Source organism: Symsagittifera roscoffensis, chromosome 6 (genome assembly GCF_963678635.1).
Source record: "Symsagittifera roscoffensis chromosome 6, txSymRosc1.1, whole genome shotgun sequence".
NCBI classification, from domain to species: Eukaryota; Metazoa; Xenacoelomorpha; order Acoela; family Convolutidae; genus Symsagittifera; species Symsagittifera roscoffensis.
This window is the reverse complement of record NC_087067.1, coordinates 10,031,495-10,054,006: the sequence shown is the minus strand read 5'-3', so window position 1 is coordinate 10,054,006 and position 22,512 is coordinate 10,031,495. Positions and strand designations below refer to the sequence as shown.

Here is a 22,512-nt window from a genome sequence, read left to right as displayed (position 1 = left end):
GTCGGCATGGTCAATATATTTCTTGGCTCTTTTTCCTTTTCCGGCTCTTTTTCCTTTTCCCCACCTGCAAATTTTTTTTTTGAGTAAATTTTTTGTTTACATTTTAGGGTTGTTATAAAATTTGGCATCCGGAATAATTCGGCCATAACAATCATATTTGGTCTTCATACTCAACCTTGTAAGACCACTCGTTACACCATGAAATCGATGTTTCTGTGAGGTGGGGGGGGGGGGGGGAGGAGGAAAAAAGCCTCTTTTCCCCCCAACTTCAAACGAGAATCAATTTTTTGGTCTAACGAATGATTTTACAAGGTTATTTATCAAAACCAAATATGTTTGTCATGGCCTAATTTATCTGCATGTCAATTTTCATAACAATTGCACAATGTAAACAATAATTTTTGATTAAAAAAACTTGCTAGTGTGGTGGGCGGAGGGGCAGAAAAACAGAAAAAGAGCCTATTTCTTCATACCTTACAACGTAACAGTACGCGTTTACCCATAATCACACGTAAGACAACTATTAAAATAGAAAGTAAGTTTGCAAGGTAGAGGAAGTGGAAAAAAGTCAGAAACTTTTTGTTCACATAGTCTGATTGCTACAAAATTGGCACGCGGACTAATTAAGCAAGCATGACACCAAATATGGTTTTCATTTTTGTACTTGACAATTTAAAAACAACTTGCATAGAGAGAGGGGGGGGGGGAATCGAGGCCACAATCTCACAATAATGATGATGCAAACTTTTGACAGAAAAGATGATTTTTAGTTGCAAAAAAAATCTCCCGCGGAAATTATTTTAGACCGCCTAATTTTTTTTACAACTTTTGATTTTTCAAATCTTATTTTAATAGTTCACAATCCTAATTTTGTTTTCAAAACAAAGTCGTTCCGGCGATTCAAAACCCAAAAACATTCAGACAACAGAAAAATCAGATAACACTAACAAACTAAACAACAATTTATTGATTCATATATCTGCCACATATTTCATAACGACGAAGGTGTTCCACAAGAACTTAAAAAAGGTTTGTGTATAAAAAAATGCTTTACTCTTATGCCGTTTCCTTACGTTGAACTCGAACCTTATAATTTTCTGTTTCAGTTGCAGAAATCTATTGAAAGGTGCACCTACGCCAACAGAAATCTTTCGGCTCTTTTTCCTTCCCCCACCCCCTACCCACCTCACACGAGATTCAATAAATTTGTGTAACGAGTAGTTTTACGAGGTTGTATAAGAAACCAAATATGTTTGTCGTGGCCTTATTAGTCCGGATATAAATTTTCATTGCAATCGGACTATTTGGTCAACAATGTAAAATTTTGCAGGTGGGTGGAAAAGGAAAAAGAGCCAACCTTTCATATGAGTCCAAAAAATGTCCAGGAGCGAACATAATGGTTTTTATATGCCCCTTCCCTGAGTTTTTGATAAAATAACATTTGTTCGAGTGGTTCAACTGTCAAATAAAATAAGCAGGTTAAACTGCCGCAGGTTGAAATTTCAGCACCTATTGTTTCCTTATTCACATTAAAATTTCGGCTCTTTTTCCTTTTCCCTCACCTCATGTAAAGCATCAATTTTATGGTGTAGCGAGTCGTTGTGTAATATTTAGTACGACGACAAATTATATTTGTCATGGCGGCTCTTTTTCCTCCCCCCCCCCCCCGACCTGCAATATTTTACCAGTAAAGTTACTGTTCACATTGTCCGATCATTATGAAAATTGACATGCGGACTAATTAAGAAGTGCCAAACACATTTGGTCTTCATATTTAACCTTATAAAACCACTCGTTACACCATAAAATTGATGGTCGTGGGAGGTGGGGGGGGGAAGAAAAAAGAGCCGTCATGGCATAACTAGTCCGCATGCCAAATTTTGTAGCAATTGGAAAATGATAACAGAAATATTACTTATAAAATTTAAAAATTTGCTAGTGGGAGGGGTGGGGAAGAGCCGTTTTTCTTAAATTAAGAACAAATGTCGGTTCAACTTTCCAATTTAGACAAAAAATCTCATTTTAGATGAAACTTCTCATTTGTTTTGTGGTGCTGGCTGTGTGTGCTGAAGCGTTCAATAAATCAGTCACTTATGAAAAAAATGAAAGAAGAGGATTTCTGGGAGGAATTCTCAATGATATTAAATCTAAATATGGCAGGACTAAGAATATGCCTTATGACCGAGATCTCAGTGACCTTGAGTTCGAACCCAGAAGGTTTCCAGGAAACAAACAGGAAACAATCGATGACCTTGTAAAGAGTTTGGGACGGAAAAAACTAAAGCTGGCAATTTTCTTTTGAACAAACTTGGAATTAACTTATTTTTCTTACTTTTATTGTTTTCATGAGCCACAATAACTGGAAAAAGTTTCCCATACAATAATAATATGTAAAAAAATTTTGTGAAAATTTGTTCACTTTTTTTACTCTGACATGTTTTATTGGAGTTAAAAATGTCGCAAGTCATTTAAATAGTCTTTATCTTGTACAAAACATGCCTGCCCTAATTTTGAGGCTTTCTCTTTAACTGAAACTAGTTTTGAAGCGATCGTACAATTCAACCAGTCCTGGTATTTTCAGATTTTCAGATCCTATTCTTGTGTATTTCTAGACCGTCGCGGGCAATTGATATAACCGGAGATTGCTAGCCATGGATATGTTTCTGAGATTGAAACGACCCAGAAAAATTTAGCCTAGACATGGGATCTTTTCCTTTTTCACCCAACTTTTCAAATTTTATATTAATAGTTTTTTTACGTGTCATTCAGGCTAAAAGTTGTGTGTTACGATGTAAAGTATGAAAAACAAATATATTCACAATCAATAGTCAATCTTTAGACACATTCGTTTTATGTCAACTAAAATTGAAAGGGGGAGTGGAAAATAGCTGAGACCGGTGTAACTAAAAAATTCACCTTTTTTAACTAAAAAAAATCACGAGCATCAGTTTTATGGTGTAATGAGTGGTTTTACAAGGGTTATTATAGATACCAAATTTACTTGTCATGGCTATATGAGGCCGAATATCATGTTTCATAACGATCGGACAATGTGAACAGTAATTTAATTTATAAAAGTTTGCAGGTAGGGAAAAGGAAAAGAGCCAGAAGTTTCACGGTTTTTGGTGATACAATTTAGCAATGCGTGATTCAATATAACAACCTTTTATTTCAAAAAAAACATTCTGTTTTTTCTTTTCTTTCATTGAAAGTTAGAGTTTTTTTGTTTTGAAAATAACACTTCACAAATTATTGGCAAAAGCTACCACTTCATAACTTTTTGGTTTGAAACAAGGGCGCTTTTCCAGTTTCTCCCCACCTTTCAAAATACCGAGTTTATAGTTTGTTTTACGTGTTATTACGGCTAAATGGATGTTACGCTGTAAAGTATGAAGAACAAATCTGTTCACAGTTGTTGATTTGTTCTACACGCCAAATTTCATTGCATTATGACAAGGTAAAATAAGCTTTTCAAAGTTGAATTTGAAAGGGGTGGGAAAACTGGAAAAGAGCCGAAACAAGATGAGGTATATTGGAAAAAACCACAGTATTTGATTGTTTGTTTATCTTTGTTATTTCTCCGCACACGATGTGCTAATTAGACAAAAATCAAATATAAGTCTGATAACTTTTCAGTTATACCAAATTCCTTGCTTCAATTCACTTTGGAGAGGTTTAGCTCCCGTTCACGCTTTAATAGATCAAAGTAATCGCGCGCTTATTATCCTAAACTGCCAGTCTTTGAAGTTGGTCTTCTTTAAAAACATTGTCGGAGGGCATTTTTTTTTCTTCAAATTTTTAGTTTATGACCACAATAGCCTACGGATAACTTTTTAAAAAAAATTAAAAGCTCTTTGTTAAACAATCAAAATTGTCTCGTGAAAACAAATTTCACCGAGCCCAATTTTCATTACTATTCAAAACCATTATTAAAAAACCTGTGGTTGAAATTCTCAAAATATATGAATTTTTGAGATTGTTTTGCCGACTTTTCAACTAGCCGTTTTCAGGGGATTGTGTAAATCACTTGGAAATTAGGCTCATTTTCTTTTTCCCGCGAAATTTGAATTTAAAGTTTGAAATTTTTTTTAACGTTGTCTCAATGCAATGAATTTTTTGGTTTACATGGTGAGCAAACCAACAATTGTGAACAGATTTGTTCTTCATGATTGACATCGTAACAGCACGCATTTAGCCGTTATAACAAGTAGAATATCTATCAAATTGGAAACATTGAAATCTGGGGGGATTGAAAAAGAGCCGGAAATAACTGATGCTCTAAGTTCAAATATAACTTTTTGACAATTTCCGTAGAAATAGAGGGTTTGAAAGTAGTATTTTTGTCAATACGAGCAGTTTGGGCCGTTTTGATTTTTCTGAGGGGTGTGGAAAATTGGAAAAGAGCCGAAATCTCGATTAAATGACTGATTTTTCAGTAATTGATTTGGGCTCTTGTTTCTTTACCTCCCACTTTCCCTCTCACCTGCAACTGATTGATTTTTCAGTAATTGATTTGGGCTCTTGTTTCTTTCCCTCCCACCTGCAAAAATTTACTAGTGAAACTTTGTTCACTTAATTCGAATGTTACCAGAATCTATCGAGTAAATTTTTTTAAACCGCTCACATTCTCACACTTTTTGATTTTTCAAATTTTACTATAATAGATCACACTTCTACTTTAATTTTCGAACCAAAGTCGCTCTCTGGCAATTCAAAATACCATATAAAATCAAGTAGAAAATTGAGATAGCACTAATAAACTAGACAAAATTTTGATAATTCAAATATCTTTCACAAATTTCTTAAAAAGGAAGGTGTTCCACGTGAACTTAAAAAAGTCGGTGTTTTAAAAAAGATAAAACTCTTGTGCCGTTTCCTTGCATTAAAATCGCACCCTATAAAATTTTGCAACTAATGAAAAAATCTAGTGAAAGTTGTACCTGACCCAACTGAAACCCTTTACATACTTTGAAAGTCATAGTTTTCCAGGAGCAAACATAATCGCCCTTCTATGCCCACTTTGCAGCGTTTTGGATAACCTAACTTTCGTTCAAGTAGCTAAACCGTCAAAAAAATCAGAAGATGGTTTAGTTGCCCAATTTCAAAACCTATTACTTCCCTTTTCACATAAAATTTTTGGAGTTTTTTTTTCTTACATAAGCATCGATTTAATGGTGTAACGAGCAACTTTACACTGTTTGATGTGACGAATAAATATATTTTCATAGCATAAATAGTCAGCATGCCAATTTTTGTTGCAATCGGTTACTGAGAACAGAAGAATTACGTATAAAAATTAAAAACTTGTAAGATAGTTAAAAAAGTCAATTGAGATGAAGCTTCTAAATTGCTTTGTGCTGATGGCTATGTTTGCAGAAGCGTTCAAAAATTTGAAAGCAGACGACTACGGGGAGGATTTATTTTTAGTCCATATAATTTTGGAAGAACTAGGAATATGCCTTGCGACCGAGATCAAATGCGGGAAACAAACAGGGAACAGTCGAAGATCTTGTTGAGAGTTTGAGAGGGAAAAAACTGAAGCTGATATTTTTTTTGAACAAACTGGGAATAAATTATTATTTCTGAATCTTATTGTTTGTTTTCAAGAGTCGCAATAACTTAGCAAAGGCGCGTCAAATTCCCCACCCGTTACTTCTCCGCACATGGTATGCTAAGCGGACAAAGATATTACAGGTGTCTGAAAATTTTTTATTAGAGCAAAATATATTCTTTTACAGCAAAATGTATTGCGCGTTTATTGTTCCGTGTTCCGACTTTCGAAGAAAGTGAACTATTTCTGCTTGGGATGGCTTTTTTACTCAGTCATATGTGGCGGTTGAAATAATAATTTCAGCAGAAACTTTTTATAGCTTATTGAAGATGACGACTCCTTAAAATAAAAATTAAATTTTTTTTTTGCAAATTTTATGACTTTGAAAACTGCCAATTTAAGTCTGCTCTGCACTAATTTATGCGCATTTTGAAAAATTTATTCATAACTTGAAAGCGTGTTGCTAATTACCTATGCGTGGTGAATTATTCCGCTTAACAAAGTTGTTTTAAATTGATATGAGGCCAGCTAATCGGTCGTATGATTTTGTCCAAAATATTATCCAAACTTGTCATCTTAAACTGCCAATTTTCTCCAATTAAAAACATGGTCAGAAAGCAGTTTTCTTTCAAAATTTTAGTCTTTGGACAACAATAACCCACAGATCCTTGATAACATTTTCAAAAACGTCTAGTTAAAGAGTGAGAAAAGTCTCGTAAAAACAAATTGTCTCAAGAAAGCAGATTTCGAAAGCATTTTTGTTCCGACTTTCGATACGAAAGTGACGGAATATTTCTGCTCGGGTGGGTTTTTTTTTTCAGACAAATTTCGACTTTTTAACTAGCCATTTTTGACGGAATTTATTTATATCATTCGAAAGGTATTGTTGTCCTGAGCTTAAATTAGAAAAGATATTTCACCTGTAATTGTTTTTCATAAAGGTACGGGAGTTTAAAGATTGCCATTTTGGCCAATTTGGGACAATTAACGCGCGATATATTTCGCGCTATTAACGCGTAAGCGGAGAGTTAATCCGTCTCAGAAATAGTTCCAAATTGGTTGCAAGAACCTTATTTGCCTTGATTGATTTGTTACAAGGAGCAAAATCTGTCCTTTCGTTCTTTATTTGGCGTGTGGGGGGATGATTTTCATTTAAAAATTTCAAATTTTAGGATTTTTTTTTTCATTTTTTTCATTTAATTTTTCCATGTAATTACTGCTCCATAGACCTTAAGAGGCAGTCGGAACATTCAGGGCCTCGCCCTGATACGAGCAGTCTTGTTGAAATTTGTGTTTGAAATTCTCAAAGTAAGTGAATCTTCGACATTGTTTTGTTGGCTTCTAGTTGACTTGTTTTTATCGCAGTTTTGAAAATGGTGATTCCATTCACAGTCGATGTTTAACCTACAAAAATTACTGTATCGTCTCCTGGGCAATTTTACTGAAGATTTGGGGTCAGTTTGGTTCTTTTTTCTCCAAGAAACATTTTAATTAGCTTTTTTGAAGGGATTTTCTAAATCATTTGGAAATCATTGTTGTTCCAAATTCAAATTTAAAAAGCTTTGTTAACAATTTTTTGTAAAAATATAGGGTTTGAAAGTAGCCAGTTTTGCCAATGTTTCGAAGTTTGATAAAATTCAGTCAAAATAAAACGAGCAGTTTGAGCCGTTTTCTAAACAAACTGAGCAGTTTTCAACGGGTAATGAAGTTAGTTCAATGTCTGTGTTTGTTTGCTTATTTTAAAATGTTACTGATCAGTTTTGCCAAAGCTCGTTTTAAGACCTTGCTTAAAATACTCACTCAAAAATTCAGTTAACAAATTGGAGCTACCAAAAATGCTTTGAAATTGTTAAAAGTTTTGAACGGTTTGAAAAGTTTTAATTTTGGAAATTTCAATTTCCTAATATAATTTATCGAAATAGTTTTTCTTGACTCGGGTTTATAAGGAAAGACTGAATGTATAACGTTGGATAACGAAAATTTCCAAGCTGTTTTAAGAATAAGGCCTAGTCAAGGCAGAACTACACGTGTCTATTTATTGTTCCGACTTTCGATACGAAAGTGACGGAATATTTCTGCTCGGGTGGGTTTTTTTTTTCAGACAAATTTCGACTTTTTAACTAGCCATTTTTGACGGAATTTATTTATATCATTCGAAAGGTATTGTTGTCCTGAGCTTAAATTAGAAATGATATTTCACCTGTAATTGTTTTTCATAAAGGTACGGGAGTTTAAAGATTGCCATTTTGGCCAATTTGGGACAATTAACGCGCGATATATTTCGCGCTATTAACGCGTAAGCGGAGAGTTAATCCGTCTCAGAAATAGTTCCAAATTGGTTGCAAGAAGCTTATTTGCCTTGATTGATTTGTTACAAGGAGCAAAATCTGTCCTTTCGTTCTTTATTTGGCGTGTGGGGGGATGATTTTCATTTAAAAATTTCAAATTTTAGGATTTTTTTTTTCATTTTTTTCATTTAATTTTTCCATGTAATTACTGCTCCATAGACCTTAAGAGGCAGTCGGAACATTCAGGGCCTCGCCCTGATACGAGCAGTCTTGTTGAAATTTGTGTTTGAAATTCTCAAAGTAAGTGAATCTTCGACATTGTTTTGTTGGCTTCTAGTTGACTTGTTTTTATCGCAGTTTTGAAAATGGTGATTCCATTCACAGTCGATGTTTAACCTACAAAAATTACTGTATCGTCTCCTGGGCAATTTTACTGAAGATTTGGGGTCAGTTTGGTTCTTTTTTCTCCAAGAAACATTTTAATTAGCTTTTTTGAAGGGATTTTCTAAATCATTTGGAAATCATTGTTGTTCCAAATTCAAATTTAAAAAGCTTTGTTAACAATTTTTTGTAAAAATATAGGGTTTGAAAGTAGCCAGTTTTGCCAATGTTTCGAAGTTTGATAAAATTCAGTCAAAATAAAACGAGCAGTTTGAGCCGTTTTCTAAACAAACTGAGCAGTTTTCAACGGGTAATGAAGTTAGTTCAATGTCTGTGTTTGTTTGCTTATTTTAAAATGTTACTGATCAGTTTTGCCAAAGCTCGTTTTAAGACCTTGCTTAAAATACTCACTCAAAAATTCAGTTAACAAATTGGAGCTACCAAAAATGCTTTGAAATTGTTAAAAGTTTTGAACGGTTTGAAAAGTTTTAATTTTGGAAATTTCAATTTCCTAATATAATTTATCGAAATAGTTTTTCTTGACTCGGGTTTATAAGGAAAGACTGAATGTATAACGTTGGATAACGAAAATTTCCAAGCTGTTTTAAGAATAAGGCCTAGTCAAGGCAGAACTACACGTGTCTATTTATTGTTCCGACTTTCGATACGAAAGTAACGGAATATTTGTGCTCGGGTGGTTTTTTTTTCTTCAGACAAATTTCGACTTTTTAACTAGCCATTTTTGACGGAATTTTTTTATCATTCGAAAGCTATTGTTGTCCTGAGCTTAAATTTGAAAAGTTACTTCACCTGTGATCATTTTTTGTAAAGTTATGGGTGTTTAAAGATTGCCATTTTGGCTAATTTGATACAATTAACGCGCGATATATTTCGCGCTATTAACGCGTAAGCGGAGAGTTAATCCGTGTTAAAAATTGTTCCAAATTGGTTGAAAAAAACTTATTTGCCATAATTGATTTGTTACAAGGAGCAAAATCTACCCTTTTGTTCTTTATATGGCGTGTGGGAGAATGATTTTCATAAAAAATTTCAAACTTTAGAAGAAAAAAATATTTCTTTTAAAATTTCAAAATTCATTTTGTTTTATTTAATTTAATTTTTTAATGTTATCACTGTTTCAAAAACCTTGAATGACAGTCGGAACATTCAGGGTTTCGCCTTGATACGAGCAATCTTGTTTATTTTGCTTGCAACTCTCTATACAGTGCTGATTTAAATAAACCGGACAAAACGCGTTAAACTTGAAATTTAAAACCCGTTTTTCTCAAATTGGGTTGAGTTTAGGTGAAAACTTATGAAGGCAAAACTTGCTTAAAATTTAAAAAATAATAATATGGTGTAACTTGTTTTGCAAAATTCGGGCCCAAAGTTTTACCCCAAAAATGGGTCATTTTGGCTTTTCTTAGTTTATCAAAAATTACGCCAAAAATAACCAGTCGATCACAGACATAATTATATCAAAGTGAGCCCCTTACGTAGCCCAACAAACTTGAAGAGGGTATATTCTCCAAAACAATGTATAAATTAATTTATTTTTGTTTGATAGACAAAAAAGGTCGTTTTTACTAAATAAAATACCTACTTTTGATTTAAAAACAATTTTTAAACGATTTGCAATTTTTTTTGGAGAATACACCCTCATTAAAGTTTGTTGGCCTACGTAAGGCGCTCACTTTGATACAATTATGTCCGTGATCGATTGGTTATTTTTGGTGTAATTTTTGATTAACTAAGAAAAGCCAAAACGACCCATTTTTGGGGTAAAATTTTGGGCCCGAATTTTGCAAAACAAATTACACCATATTAATTCTGCTAGAATTTTAGGCAAGTTTTGTCTTCATAAGTTTTCACCTAAACTCAACCCAATTTGAGAAAAACGCGTTTTAAATTTCAAGTTGAAAGCGTTTTGTCCGGTTAATTTAAATCAGCACTGTATGCCCCAGTTTCAGAGCATGTGGATTGACGAAATCAAATTTTAGAGGGTATGGAGCAATTAAATTTGATTTTAAGCCAAGTGAACCGTAGGAATTAGCTTTCAGACTGTGTCGACCTAAGGAACATGGTTTCAGGCCATGTGAACGAAATGTGTCCGGTTTCTGACCGCTGAGTCCACCAAGGCCGGTTTCAGACTATGGGTACCGACAAAGTGCGGAATCAGGCGTGTCATTTAAGGATTTAAACTAAGAAAAATTGAAATGGTTTTTTCCCTCGCCCATTTTGCGCCAACATTTTTGCGAAACTTTGTGTGTAAGATATTAAGGGCAAAATGTATCAGTAAATTTTAGAGGGGCAAAGTGTGTGGGTGGCAAAATGCGTTTAGACACTTTTTATGATCTAACGAAAGTTGACCGAAACTTTTTATGATTTGGAATATCAGTTTTTTCTGAAGATCCACTGGCTTCAAAAGGATGTCTTATTTCATATCTAGATTAACCGTATCCATGCTTACTTTTTCTCTGACTTTTTGTTAATATCAAGCGTTATTTTGAACTGGTCAGTTATCACTTATATGACTTCGTCTCATGCGTTTGGCAGTTTGCGCAGACTATGTTCAGACTTTGACATCTGTTGTGTCTATGATTTTTGGGTCCAACACGGATCGATTCAAACTAGTGAAAATTGAAAGAAAAAGCCACAACATCGACTGGCGATGATAAATGCGTTAACGATTCATGGGTATAGTTCTGTGTAGTCGAATTTTTATTATATTCCGAGTATTCTGTTATTTGATTTCCGCTTCGCTATCTATTTTTTTCTCTTTTCTTCTAATTAGGTTGAAGCTGTCATAAATTCTTTGAAAAGTAGAGCAACTAAATTCGAATGAAATTTCATTATTTTTATATATTGAATGACTTTTTATTAACTGCAATCCTGGAAATTTCTATTCTGGAAATTTTTTCAGAATTCTGAATACATTTCCAGTGATGGGTCAGACTAATGAAAATCATAAGAAACTGGGTTCTAGCAAGAAGTTTTTTTTGCGATCTTGCAAAATTATGATTATCTTGAATTATGATTATCTTGAATTATGATTATCTTGAATTATGATTATCTTGAATTATGATTATCTTGTAAGATCTTGCATGAATCTTGCAAGATCTTGACAAGATATACATACATCTTGTCAAGAATCTTGCAAGAATCTCGCAAGAGATCTTGACAATATAATCTTACATCTTGTCAAGAATCTTACAAGAACCTTGCAAGAATCTTGCAAGATCTTGATAATATAATCTTACATCTTGTCAAGAATCTCGCAAGTATCTTGCAAGATCCTGCAAGATAACCATTGGCTATCGACTAGGGAATACATAAAGATATAGAAATAGTATACCTGTCATGTCCTCTTCCTTGTAAGTGTCCAGAGTGGCTATGCATGCCACCCTTCTGAGTAGCTGTCTCTTGGACAGTCTGTTCTGAGGGATCTCCTTCAATACACCACTCTTCATGTCCACCAGAGCCTCCGCTATCCTACTGTTCTCCTCAGTCGTCCTCTCAAACGGCCTAGGAGGCGTTCATATTTAACAGGATAGCAGTTATTTTGCAAGTAGCACAGAATGATCCGACCAGGATAACTCAAAAAAAGAAATTCAAAAGTCAAAAATGATTTCAAAAGAAACAAGAAAAAATTTCAAAAAAAACGTTGCAACTTTTTTTAAATTTTATTGTAAATATTTGTAAAGATTGAGTGACTGATTTACCTTGCAATTTTCAAAAATTTCAAAAACTTTGCTATTTTTTTTACTAAATGTTACTGCCAATATTTGTAAAGACTGACTGATTACATAAGAAAAAACGAAGTAATTTAAAGTAATAATAGCTGAGATAACGTTGAACTTGTAGCCGAATTGAGTTATGAGATGTAATTAGACTTTTTCGTAATATTTTTAGCATCCTAATGACGACCAATAAAGCTTTAATATGATCAATTTTGATCCCGTACGAGCTTGCTTTGTGGTAGTCTAAAAAAGATGTAAAAAAAAATGTCCCGAATCCAAAGTTTTTGTCCACTCTTCGAGTGGTCAGAAAAATAACAATTAAGCTTACGCTATGCAACTGATCTACTCTTTCGTCTTCTTGAAGTATGAACGTAAATTTAAAAATTGTTTTTGAATGGTGCAAACAAATCTTTTCGCAAGGATAGCTATCTACTGAGCAAGTGGAATATTCCGATCAAAGTAATTTTAACGCAGCAATTAAAGTATGTGAAATTTTTAAAATTGAAAAAATTGTTTTTTGTTTCACAATATTTCTGCTTAATATATATTTTTGAGATGCTCATTTGGGTGATAGTTTGAAAAAAGAGGTTGTTATAGTGTTATAGCTGAAAAAAAACGTAATAAAGCTCTACAATTAGTCAGAAAGTTACTCGTTTTTCTCCGAGACGCTCAATATTTTTCAATTGTTTCTGGTAATCTAAATCACGGCCAATTGCGTTTTATTATGATACCACATTAAGCGCCTGAAAGCATAATATCGCGTATGCTGGTCTTTCTAAAAGTGTCTTAACTATTAATTTGGCTATTGAATCCACTATTTTTGCAATAGGCAGCAACAATTTGCCGAACTCTGATGATGATATACTTCATTAAGTTCGATTGGTTTTTGTTCATGCTTGTTTCCGCGGTTTATCGAATTTTACTGCTTTTTGTTCCAAATTTCGATACGAAAGTAACGGAATATTTGTGCTCGGGATATATTTCGCGCTATTAACGCGTAAGACGAGATATAAACCGTCTTAGAAATCGTTCCAAATTGGTCAAATTGGTTTAAAGAAGTTTATTTGCCATAATTGATTTGTTACAAGGAGCAAAATCTATCCTTTTGTACTTTATATGGTGTATGGGGGGGTTGATTTTCATTAAAAAAACTTCAAATTTTAGAAAAAAAAAGTTTTCATTTTTTTTTCATTTAATCTCTTAAGGTTATTACTAATCTGTAAACCTTAAAAGGCAGTCGGATTTTTCAGGGCTTCGCCCTGATACGAGCAGTCTTGTTGTTCCGACTTTCGATACGATAGTAACGGAATATTTGTGCGCGGGTGGGTTTTTTTTCTTCAGATAAGTTTCGACTTTTTAACTAGCCATTTTTGACGGAATTTTTTTATATCATTCGAAAAATATTGTTGTCCTGAGCCTAAATTTGGGAAAAAATATATTTCACCTGTGATCATTTTTCGTAAAGTTATGGGGGTGTAAAGATTGCCATTTTGGCCAATTTAGGACAATTAACGTGCGATATAATTTGCGCTATTAACGCGTAAGCGGAGAATTAATCCGTCTTAAAATCGTTCCAAATTGGTTGAAAGAAGCTTATTGCCATAATTGATTTGTTACAAGCAGCGAAGTCTATCCTTTTGTACTTTAAATGGCGTGTGGGGGGGGTGAGCTTCATAAAAAACTTCATTTGTTTTTTTTTCCTTTAATTTTATAATGTTATTACTGCTCCATAAGCCTTAAAAGGCAGTCGGAACATTCAGGGCTTCGCCCTGATACGAGCAGTCTTGTTGGTTTTGGAATCTTTTTCTTCCCCAAATTTGACCTACCCGATTTCATAAACTAACACATGCAGTAGCGGATTTAGGGAGGGGCTGGGGACAAGTGAACAGATTAGTGCTTCATAACCTGCATCGTATTTTTACGCTTTCAACACAAATGAAAAAAAAAATTCAAAAGAAAAGAGCGAGTGGGGCTGGAAAAGAGTCCTTTTTTTCTCATTTTTTGGTCCAAATTTAACCGCAATTGAGAGAAAAAAGTTAGGAAGTTTTATTTTTGTTCATTTTATCCTGCTATTTCAAAAAAGGGCTATAACTTTTGTTCAGTACAAAAGCAGTTAAAAATCGATAAAGCGCGAAAAGATGCGTGAACAAAAAACAATTCAACCTAATAAAACATATCATCAGAGTTCGGCAAATTATTGCTACTTATTGCAAAAAAAAGGCTTCAATAACCCAAATTAACGGGAAATCAGAAACAAAAATGTGTAATGAAAACACCCTGTAAGTTGATTTAGGAATGCACATAGCAGCCAAGCGGTCATGCCTTCAGCGAATGTGGGACTTGATATGGAATGTTTCATGAAACTACTAACTATAAAAACTGACTAAATTGCTTCTGCTTCAAATTCTTGCTATTCTAAACGCGACGAGTTGTCGCCATGCCCCCATAACAACTCACAGTATCTGCAGTAGTTGTCTGAGGTCCTTGAGAGCCATGTTGAACTTCTGCTGGAAAGTGGCACTGGTCCGAACATCGTGCACCTGTATTCAAACCATGATTGCTATTGGAGCCACAGCTAGTAATGAATTATTAAATCACGAAAAGTAGATAATATTATAATAGAATAGAAAACGTATTAATATGTATCAGGTTAATGACAATTCATAGTTCTGTAGGATGTGAAAAAGGCGTCATACATATTTTCGCTCTCGGATAAAAATCAGATCATTGTTTCACGAATTCATTTCATGCTTCTTCTTCTTTATATCGACCCCAACCTTCAAAAGCATCTTAAGAATCGTTGTGCTTATAATTGTTGGTTAATTTATAGAACCCGTTGTAACGTTTTCAGATAAAATTAAATAACTAAAATCAAAATAAAATTGATCAATAAATATCCAAGATGAATAAATATAACCAGGTGTAAAATTAATTCTATCTTTTTTATCAGTGTTTTAGAGGGAAGGAACTGACCTGAGCCATATGGTAGGACACATCCCCCAAGTGAGGCACGATAGAGTCCCCCCTCTCCTGTGGACTGAAAGACTTCTGGTGGTTCTGCTTCGGTTTGGCCAGTTGCACCAGGCGATTGTCTGAATACATGAGATATGTTTAATATTTTGATCTTTTTTTTAAAGTTTAAAATGAAATAGAAATAGATTAACCAAATAGAAATAGATTAACCAAATTGAATTTCATCGTTTTTTCTGAAAAACATTAAAGGCAATGTGTAGCTAAAGTTTATAGCGCTGTATTGATATTTCAAAAACGCCAAATAGCAAAAAAAAAGTTCAATGGCGTCTATTTTGTGAGAAGCTATGAATTTTTAGAAAGCGCGCTTGCCCTTAATCCTTGAAAGGTTACAGGAAAAAGTTCGTTGGCCAAAAAATCGTCAGTCAAAAAAATTCAACTTTTTGAAAAGAATGGGTTAATTTCATGAAACTTTTTTCCTAAAGATTTACAGAAAAAAAATCTTTTTTTTCTGACTTGTTTGTGCTAGCGGCATCATCGTCTTTGAAGTTAATGGGTCGGCGGATCTGGTGGTTCTGACAACACCTCTCTCTGTCGAACTGATGTTGTTCACGTCTTCACTTCTCTGACCTTCATCTTCTGTTCTGAATAGTTTGGAGTAGGTAGAGAAAAACCTCTCTCGTAGTAAATCAGGCAAAACGGCTCCAGATCTGAAAAATTTAACTCGTTTTTTTTAAAAATTTTAAACGTTGTATATTTACGCTGCTGAGTATGGAAGTTTCAAAAAAAGTGTTAAAAAATTATGAAAAAAAATGGTTGGAGATGGAGTGTGTGTTTTGATGGAGGGTTTTGTATTTGCAGCAGTTAAGACAGTTTAAAAGCACTTTTATTTTAAATTAGAACTGCCTCAATTTTACCTTTGCAATAATATGCCCCGCAAAAGTAGATAAACAACAATTGAGTTATATAATTGCGGGCTGAAATTCTAATTTTTTTCTTCGTCTGCTAATTTTTCTATAACTTCTTTTGTCAAGGCAAATACGGAGTAGACTGTGTCTTTACTCCCCCCCCCCTAAATCCGGTATCATTACTCACTCTTTCATCTGTTTAAGTTGCACAATCTCCTGAAGTGTGTCGTAATTGAGAGAAAGAGAGACCATCGGACTAGTACGTGAACGCACCATTCCTGAAAAGAAGCAAAAACAACCAAATTAATCGTTTAAATATAAGATCCAAAAAAATGGTCCAAAGGGTCTGATATTCTTCACAAAATTTCAAAAAAAAAGAAAACTTAATTGTAAATCATAATAAAAAGTTGTTTCTATATCAGAGATTAATCAAAGACAATTGTTATTTTTTATGATTCTGATATGCAAGGACATCAAAAAGCCGTAATAAGTTTCGTCAAGGGATGCCTTAATTAGGCAGTACAATTTTTTACCTCATAGGTACTAAAAAGTTTCCAACTATAAGGCACTATTAGTTGTCCAAACCCTACAACCCAATTTTGGAGAAAATATATATAATTTTTCTATTGTTTGTGATGTATAAATTGCAAACATTATGGTTAAAATTTTATCTGATTGTCATTAAAATTACTGACTGTATCAGCAGAATCTGCAAAAAAAATCTTATACAGAATACGATAGTTTTTTATTCCGTACATCGGATCTACTTAACAATCGCCCTCCCTTTGGTATCTACTTAAAAATTGCCACCCCTATTAATAAAAACAATAATTTCCCGGGTTGATCTCCATAGACCGAAAATGCTAATCATACAATTTCATACACTTAGTCTATGGAAAAATGCTAGTCATACAAATTTCAAACACTTTTGCAAAATGAGTTTAATCGAATTTCAAAGGTATTTTATAGTTGTTTTGGTAACGAAATTGGTATCTCTTCATAAAAATGGGGGAAAAGCTATGAAAAAAAATGCTAACCATACAACTTCTATATATGAAAATTGTATGATTAGAAATTTTTTTTTAAATTTTTTTGTGAAAAAAAAGCTTTGAACAATCAATTTAACTGCTGGCAAAACATTTAAGCGTTTTTTGGGCTGCTTCGACTGAAAATTTTGACTTTTTTATTTTTGCTTTCTGAAAAAACACTAGTCATACAATTTCCATATATGGACTAGCATTTTTTTGATGGCGACGACAAAAAATTTTTTGAAAGTGTTTTTGAAATTGCCCCCAAAAATTTTTTTGTGTTTTTTTCAACCGCAAATTGATTTTCGTATTCAAAAAAAACATTTATTGAAAAAAAAATTTTGCATGCAAAATTTAATTTTTTGTGTGTATAACGTAGTCCTGGATATACTAATATTGGATTTTTTTTTCCTTTTCTCTTCATAACTTTTTCTAAAACGCTTAAAACTCCTCTTTCTTTTGTATGACATGTTTTTGTATGCTTTGATCAATGTCTGGTAATTTAAAAATTCAAATTTTAGAAATAATCATCTTTGAAAACTATTGCCAAAAATTAAAATTTCATTACTTTCGCTATATTATTTGTCTGAGACAGAAGTAACACATATCAGGCTGTTTCCAATGCATTTTTAATGCGAGAAGACCAAACCGTTGGTTACTACGTTTGAGTAATCAAGGATTATGTCATTTGGGTTCGGTTACGAACACAACAAAAAATTTTGAGAAATTAAAATGTGAAAAATCATTATTTTTGGTTTATGGAAAAATGCTAGTCATACAATTTCCATATATAAAAAAATACTAATCATAGACTTTTCATGCAATTTTCTGTACGTATGGAATTGTATGGAAAGTGTATGACTAGCATTTTTCCATATATGGAAATTGTATGACTAGTATTTTTGGTCATCCCGGGTTAGCACTGAGCTTTCTATTGAGAATTATCATACTGCTGCATTCTGATTGGTCGAAAATGCGTTATTTTAAACTTCTTAACAATTGCTTCCCCTTCCTTAGGGGGGGGGGGGGGGGCTATTGTTAAGTAGATCCCGTATATCTAATCTTTTAGGACTCAGCGTACCCATATTGCAGCTCATCGCAATGTGAAAATCAATTCCTTTTGGTGAAATTTGGTAAAAGCGTGAAAGTTTGAATAACCTGAGCTACCCTGCGGATATTGCAACGCTCTCATGCACTTTTCATTAGTATACATGCGTCTTGTAAAATTATTTGATTTTCAATGATATTGCAAAATATACTTATTATTTAAACTCTGCTGTGAAAACCCGCAACAAAATGTAATTCCAATCGCTTTTTTGTTTGAACCGACTCGACCCAAACTGTGTGATTCGACCGACTCGATTTTTAAAAAAAATGTGTTCGACTAAAGCGTGCTATGTTTCCACCGAATCGTACTTTACTGGCTATGTTTCAAGAAAAAACGTTCAGAGTCTCGATCATTTATTCAAATTAAAAAATGATCAACCTTGATATTTTTCAATACCAACTAAAATAATAATTTAAACATTTTTGTTCTTGCATATTTTAAAATTATTTTTTATTAACCTAGTTTTTCAATTTGAATGCGACGAAAACCTTTTTATTTTGATCGAAATATAAGTCGAACACCTCAAACCGGAAAACCCGTACCGAAGACAGTTGATAAAATTGTTTCTACTGGATATACGTGGTCTTATTAACTGCTAATTAACGTGGAAGTCGGTTAATTTAAGGGTAGATTTAGGAGGGCTGAGGATGACTAAATGGCGACCGGCTCAGCCCAATGACCACTTAAGGGGTCCTGCTACAGCACTGTCTAACGACTTGTGTTTTGGCGTTGTTGTCTCTTTTTTGTGTTTTTGAAATCCCGGGTTGACCAAAAATGCTAGTCATACAATTTCCATATATGGAAAAATGCTAGTCATACACTTTTCATGCAATTCCATAAGTACAGAAAATTGCATGAAAGGTCTATGATTAGTATTTTTCATATATGGAAATTGTATGACTAGTATTCTTCCATAAACCAAAAATATCGACTTTTTACATTTTAATTTCTCAAAACTTTTTGGTTGTGTTCGTAACCGAACACAAATGACATACACCTTGGTTACTCAAACGTAGTAACCAAAGGTTTGGCCGTCTTGCATTAAAAATGCATTGGAAACAACCTGAAATGTTTTCATTCTGTCTCACACAAATATTATAACGAAAATAACGACCTTTTAAATTTTGGCAAAAACTTTCAAAGTTGATTATTTTTAAAATTTGAATTCTTAAATTACCAGACATTAATCAAGACATATAAAAACATGTCATACAAAAGAAAGAGAAATCTTAAGCGTTTTTGAAAAAAGTTATGAAGAGAAAAGGAAAAAAAAAGCCAATATTAGTATATCCAGGACTACGTTATACACACAAAAAATTAAATTTTGCATGCAAAATTTTTTTTCAATAAATGTTTTTTTTGAATACGAAAATCAATTTGCGGTTGAAAAAAAACACAAAAAAATTTTTGGGGGCAATTTCAAAAACACTTACAAAAATTTTTTGTCGTCGCCATCAAAAAAATGCTAGTCATACAATTTCCATATATGGAAATTGTATGACTAGTGTTTTTCCTCAGAAAACAAAAATAAAAAACTCAAAGTTTTCAGTTTTAGCAGCCCAAACAACGCTTTATTGTTTTGCCAGCAGTTGAATCATTTGTTCAAAGCTTTTTTTTCACAAAAGATTCTTTTTAAAAAAATGCTAATCATACAATTTCCATATATGGAAATTGTATGATTAGCTTTTTTTTCATACCATTTTTTTTCCTTTTTTTTATAAAGAGATACCAATTTCGATACCAAAACAACTATAAAATACCTTTGAAGTTCGATTAAATTCAGTTTGCAAAAAAGTATGAAATTTGTATGACTAGCATTTTTCCATAGACTAAGTGTATGAAATTGTATGATTAGCCTTTTCGGTCTATGGAGGTCAACCCGGGATTCCTTGGAATCTAAATATCGGTTTGTAATTTTTAGATTGGATCGTAATTTGTTTGATGCATGAAATCCAATCAATCTATTATCATCCATAGAAATATGTTCTCACAATGGTATTTTTTCTCATTGTTGAAACCACCTTAAGAAGTGACTGAAAACAATTAAGAGGGAAATTTTTGTAATCGATTTCAGATATTTAAAGAAAAATTTGAAAGAAGGAAATGCGGAATTTTACTACGCCAGTCTGGTTGTGATTCGAAAAAAAGTTGTAAATAACGGACCTAATTTTTTTCGTTATATGGACCTAATTTGAGCAGAGGGTGAATGAACAACATTTTCGAAACAACTCAGAAGCAATCCAATTTTGAAATTGTTTTTGTGTTTTAAAAGTATCAGTGGGTGATTTTTTTTGAAATTTCGGGTCCTGCTACTTCAATTCCACTACCCATTCCCAAAAAAAAACAAATCAAAAAAGAAAAGTTTTTTTTTCTTCAGGTGACTATTGTGGACCAAACATTATGTGCTACTTTCACGATAACTGGCTAATTTTGTACTAATTGAAAACTAAAATGATCAAAATGGCTAGGCACCACGAAACATTTCTTAAGCCGGAGAAAAGTTGAGCTCAGTCTGGGGAAAAATTGTGCTCTATCAAAATTTTTACCATAAAAACCTTGTGTGTCAAACAGTGGCGTGCGGCATTTTTCTAAGGGGGGGGGGGGTTTCGAAAAAATTTGAAAAGATTGCGGACCTTTTCCTTAGGTAGACCGAGCTCTCCGGAAAATAGGGACCTTATTTTGTCTACAATTTTGAGCGCCGCAGGCAAAATTTTGAAAAAACTACCCAAAAAAAATCGTTTTTGGGCACTTTTTGGAAATTTTTGACAGAAAAGTGCGTTTTTTCGGCTCGCGCTCCCCTGAAAACTAGTTATATTGGCGCCAAATGCGCCTTTAGAAAAATTGTGATGTTGGTCAGCTAAAATGGATGTCGTAAGAGTATACCAAAGGGGGGCGACCCTTCCGTTTGGAAAAATTTGGCTACTGATTTCACATCAAATATTGCATAAAAACTCAAAATGAAAGACAATTTTTTCGCATTCACTTATATTACAGTTTTGAGATTGTGACTATGATATGCATTCATAAAAAATTCAAAAACAATTAATCAAGAAACAGTTGACCAGTCCCTCCGGGTTTGTTGAAAAATCGTATTTTATTTCAATAATTGTCTATAATTATGCAATTTTAGCGATTGGAACCAGCATGGTTTCATTTTCGGCAACCAGTTTTTTCCACTGTGCTGTTTTCCGCAACCAGCATTTTCTCATTGTTTGCAAACTAATTCATTGCTTAATTTTTGTCTAATTATTTTCAGCTAATCTAACTTATCTAATTTCGTACTCATCTTTTTGTAAAACATTAGCTCAGTTAGAATTCGCAGTTTAGTATAGTTTTTTCAATATACTTTTTTCAGTTTATATATTTTCTAGCCACCTACGGTGGTCGAAAAATTTTGTGCTACTTGAACTAGAAAAACAAAAACGCTTTAGACACTTTTCCGAGCGTCCCATTTATGTTGTGACAAGTCTATAAATGGTTTGAGGTTTGAATATAAAACTAAATTAAATTAAAAACTCCAGCGGTCAACATTAATGTTTTTTTTTCAGCAATTCATTTCTTTAATCAAACAAGACTGCTCGTATCAGGGCGAATCCCTGAATGTTCCGAGTGCCTTTTAAGGTTTGTGGAGTATTAGTAACATCAAAAAATTAAATGCAATAAAACAAAATGAAAAAAAATTCTAAAATTTGAATTTTTTTATGAAATCATCCCCCCACACGCCATATAAAGTACAAAACAATAGATTTCGCTCATTGTAACATATCAATTATGGCAAATATGCTTCTTTCAACCATTTTGGAACGATTTCAAAGACGGATTAAATCTCCATTTACGCGTTAATAGCGCGAAATATATCGCGCGTTAATTGTCTCAAATTGGCCAAAATGGCAATCTTTAAACCCCCATAACTTTACGAAAAATGTTCACAGGTAAAATATCTTTTCAAATTTAAGCTCAGGACAACAATACCTTTTGAATGGTATAAAAAAATTCCGTCAAAAATGGCTAGTTAAAAAGTCGAAATTTGTCTGAAGAAAAAAAAAACCCACCCCGAGCACAAATATTCCGTTACTTTCGTATCGAAAGTCGGAACAAAAACTTTGGCCACTGGGACCAACGTCAGGCACAAAATTTTTAAGATGTTGGCCCGAATATCCAATCACAGGTGACAAATTTTTTTGAAATATTCTAGTACAGAGATGTCTTACCCTGGTGTCGTGTTATGGGCTTGTTGCCTAATGGAACAATGGGCAGCTGCAAAGAATCAGTAGATGCCATAACTTAACTGAAATTTTGATAAAAATTCTGCAAATACTTTCAGCCAAACAAAAGTTTCTGAAGAATGTATCGTCAAGTTAGATGAGTACAAGGTGAGATTTCTTGCATAATTTATTTCTATATTTAATTTTTAAATAAGAACTGCGCTTGCATATTCATTCTTAAAACGTGAGACGCCATTTTGATTTGTTTTGAAGACCAAAACTGAAACAAGACACATAAAAAGGCTGAGATTAAAATGCAGGTGTATTTTTTCA

The 22,512-nt window shown here is 33.3% G+C and overlaps 1 protein-coding gene across 2 annotated transcripts in view; it reads right to left on the bottom strand.

Moving 5' to 3' along the window:
- Positions 1-22,512, bottom strand: part of LOC134847523 (cyclic nucleotide-binding domain-containing protein 1-like) — a 380,437-nt gene that overhangs the window by 15,192 nt on the left and 342,733 nt on the right. Inside the window, exons 2-7 of one of the 2 annotated variants that reach the window (XM_063864576.1) lie at positions 22,186-22,264; positions 16,026-16,116; positions 15,447-15,640; positions 14,934-15,052; positions 14,418-14,500; positions 11,576-11,745 (exon numbers count right to left, since the gene is read on the bottom strand). In XM_063864576.1, coding sequence (XP_063720646.1) covers positions 11,576-11,745; positions 14,418-14,500; positions 14,934-15,052; positions 15,447-15,640; positions 16,026-16,116; positions 22,186-22,255 — 727 coding nt within the window. In that variant the 5' untranslated portion in view covers positions 22,256-22,264. Of the gene's footprint in view, positions 1-11,575; positions 11,746-14,417; positions 14,501-14,933; positions 15,053-15,446; positions 15,641-16,025; positions 16,117-22,185; positions 22,488-22,512 lie in introns of those variants that run through there. The other variant, XM_063864575.1, reaches the window with a different exon arrangement.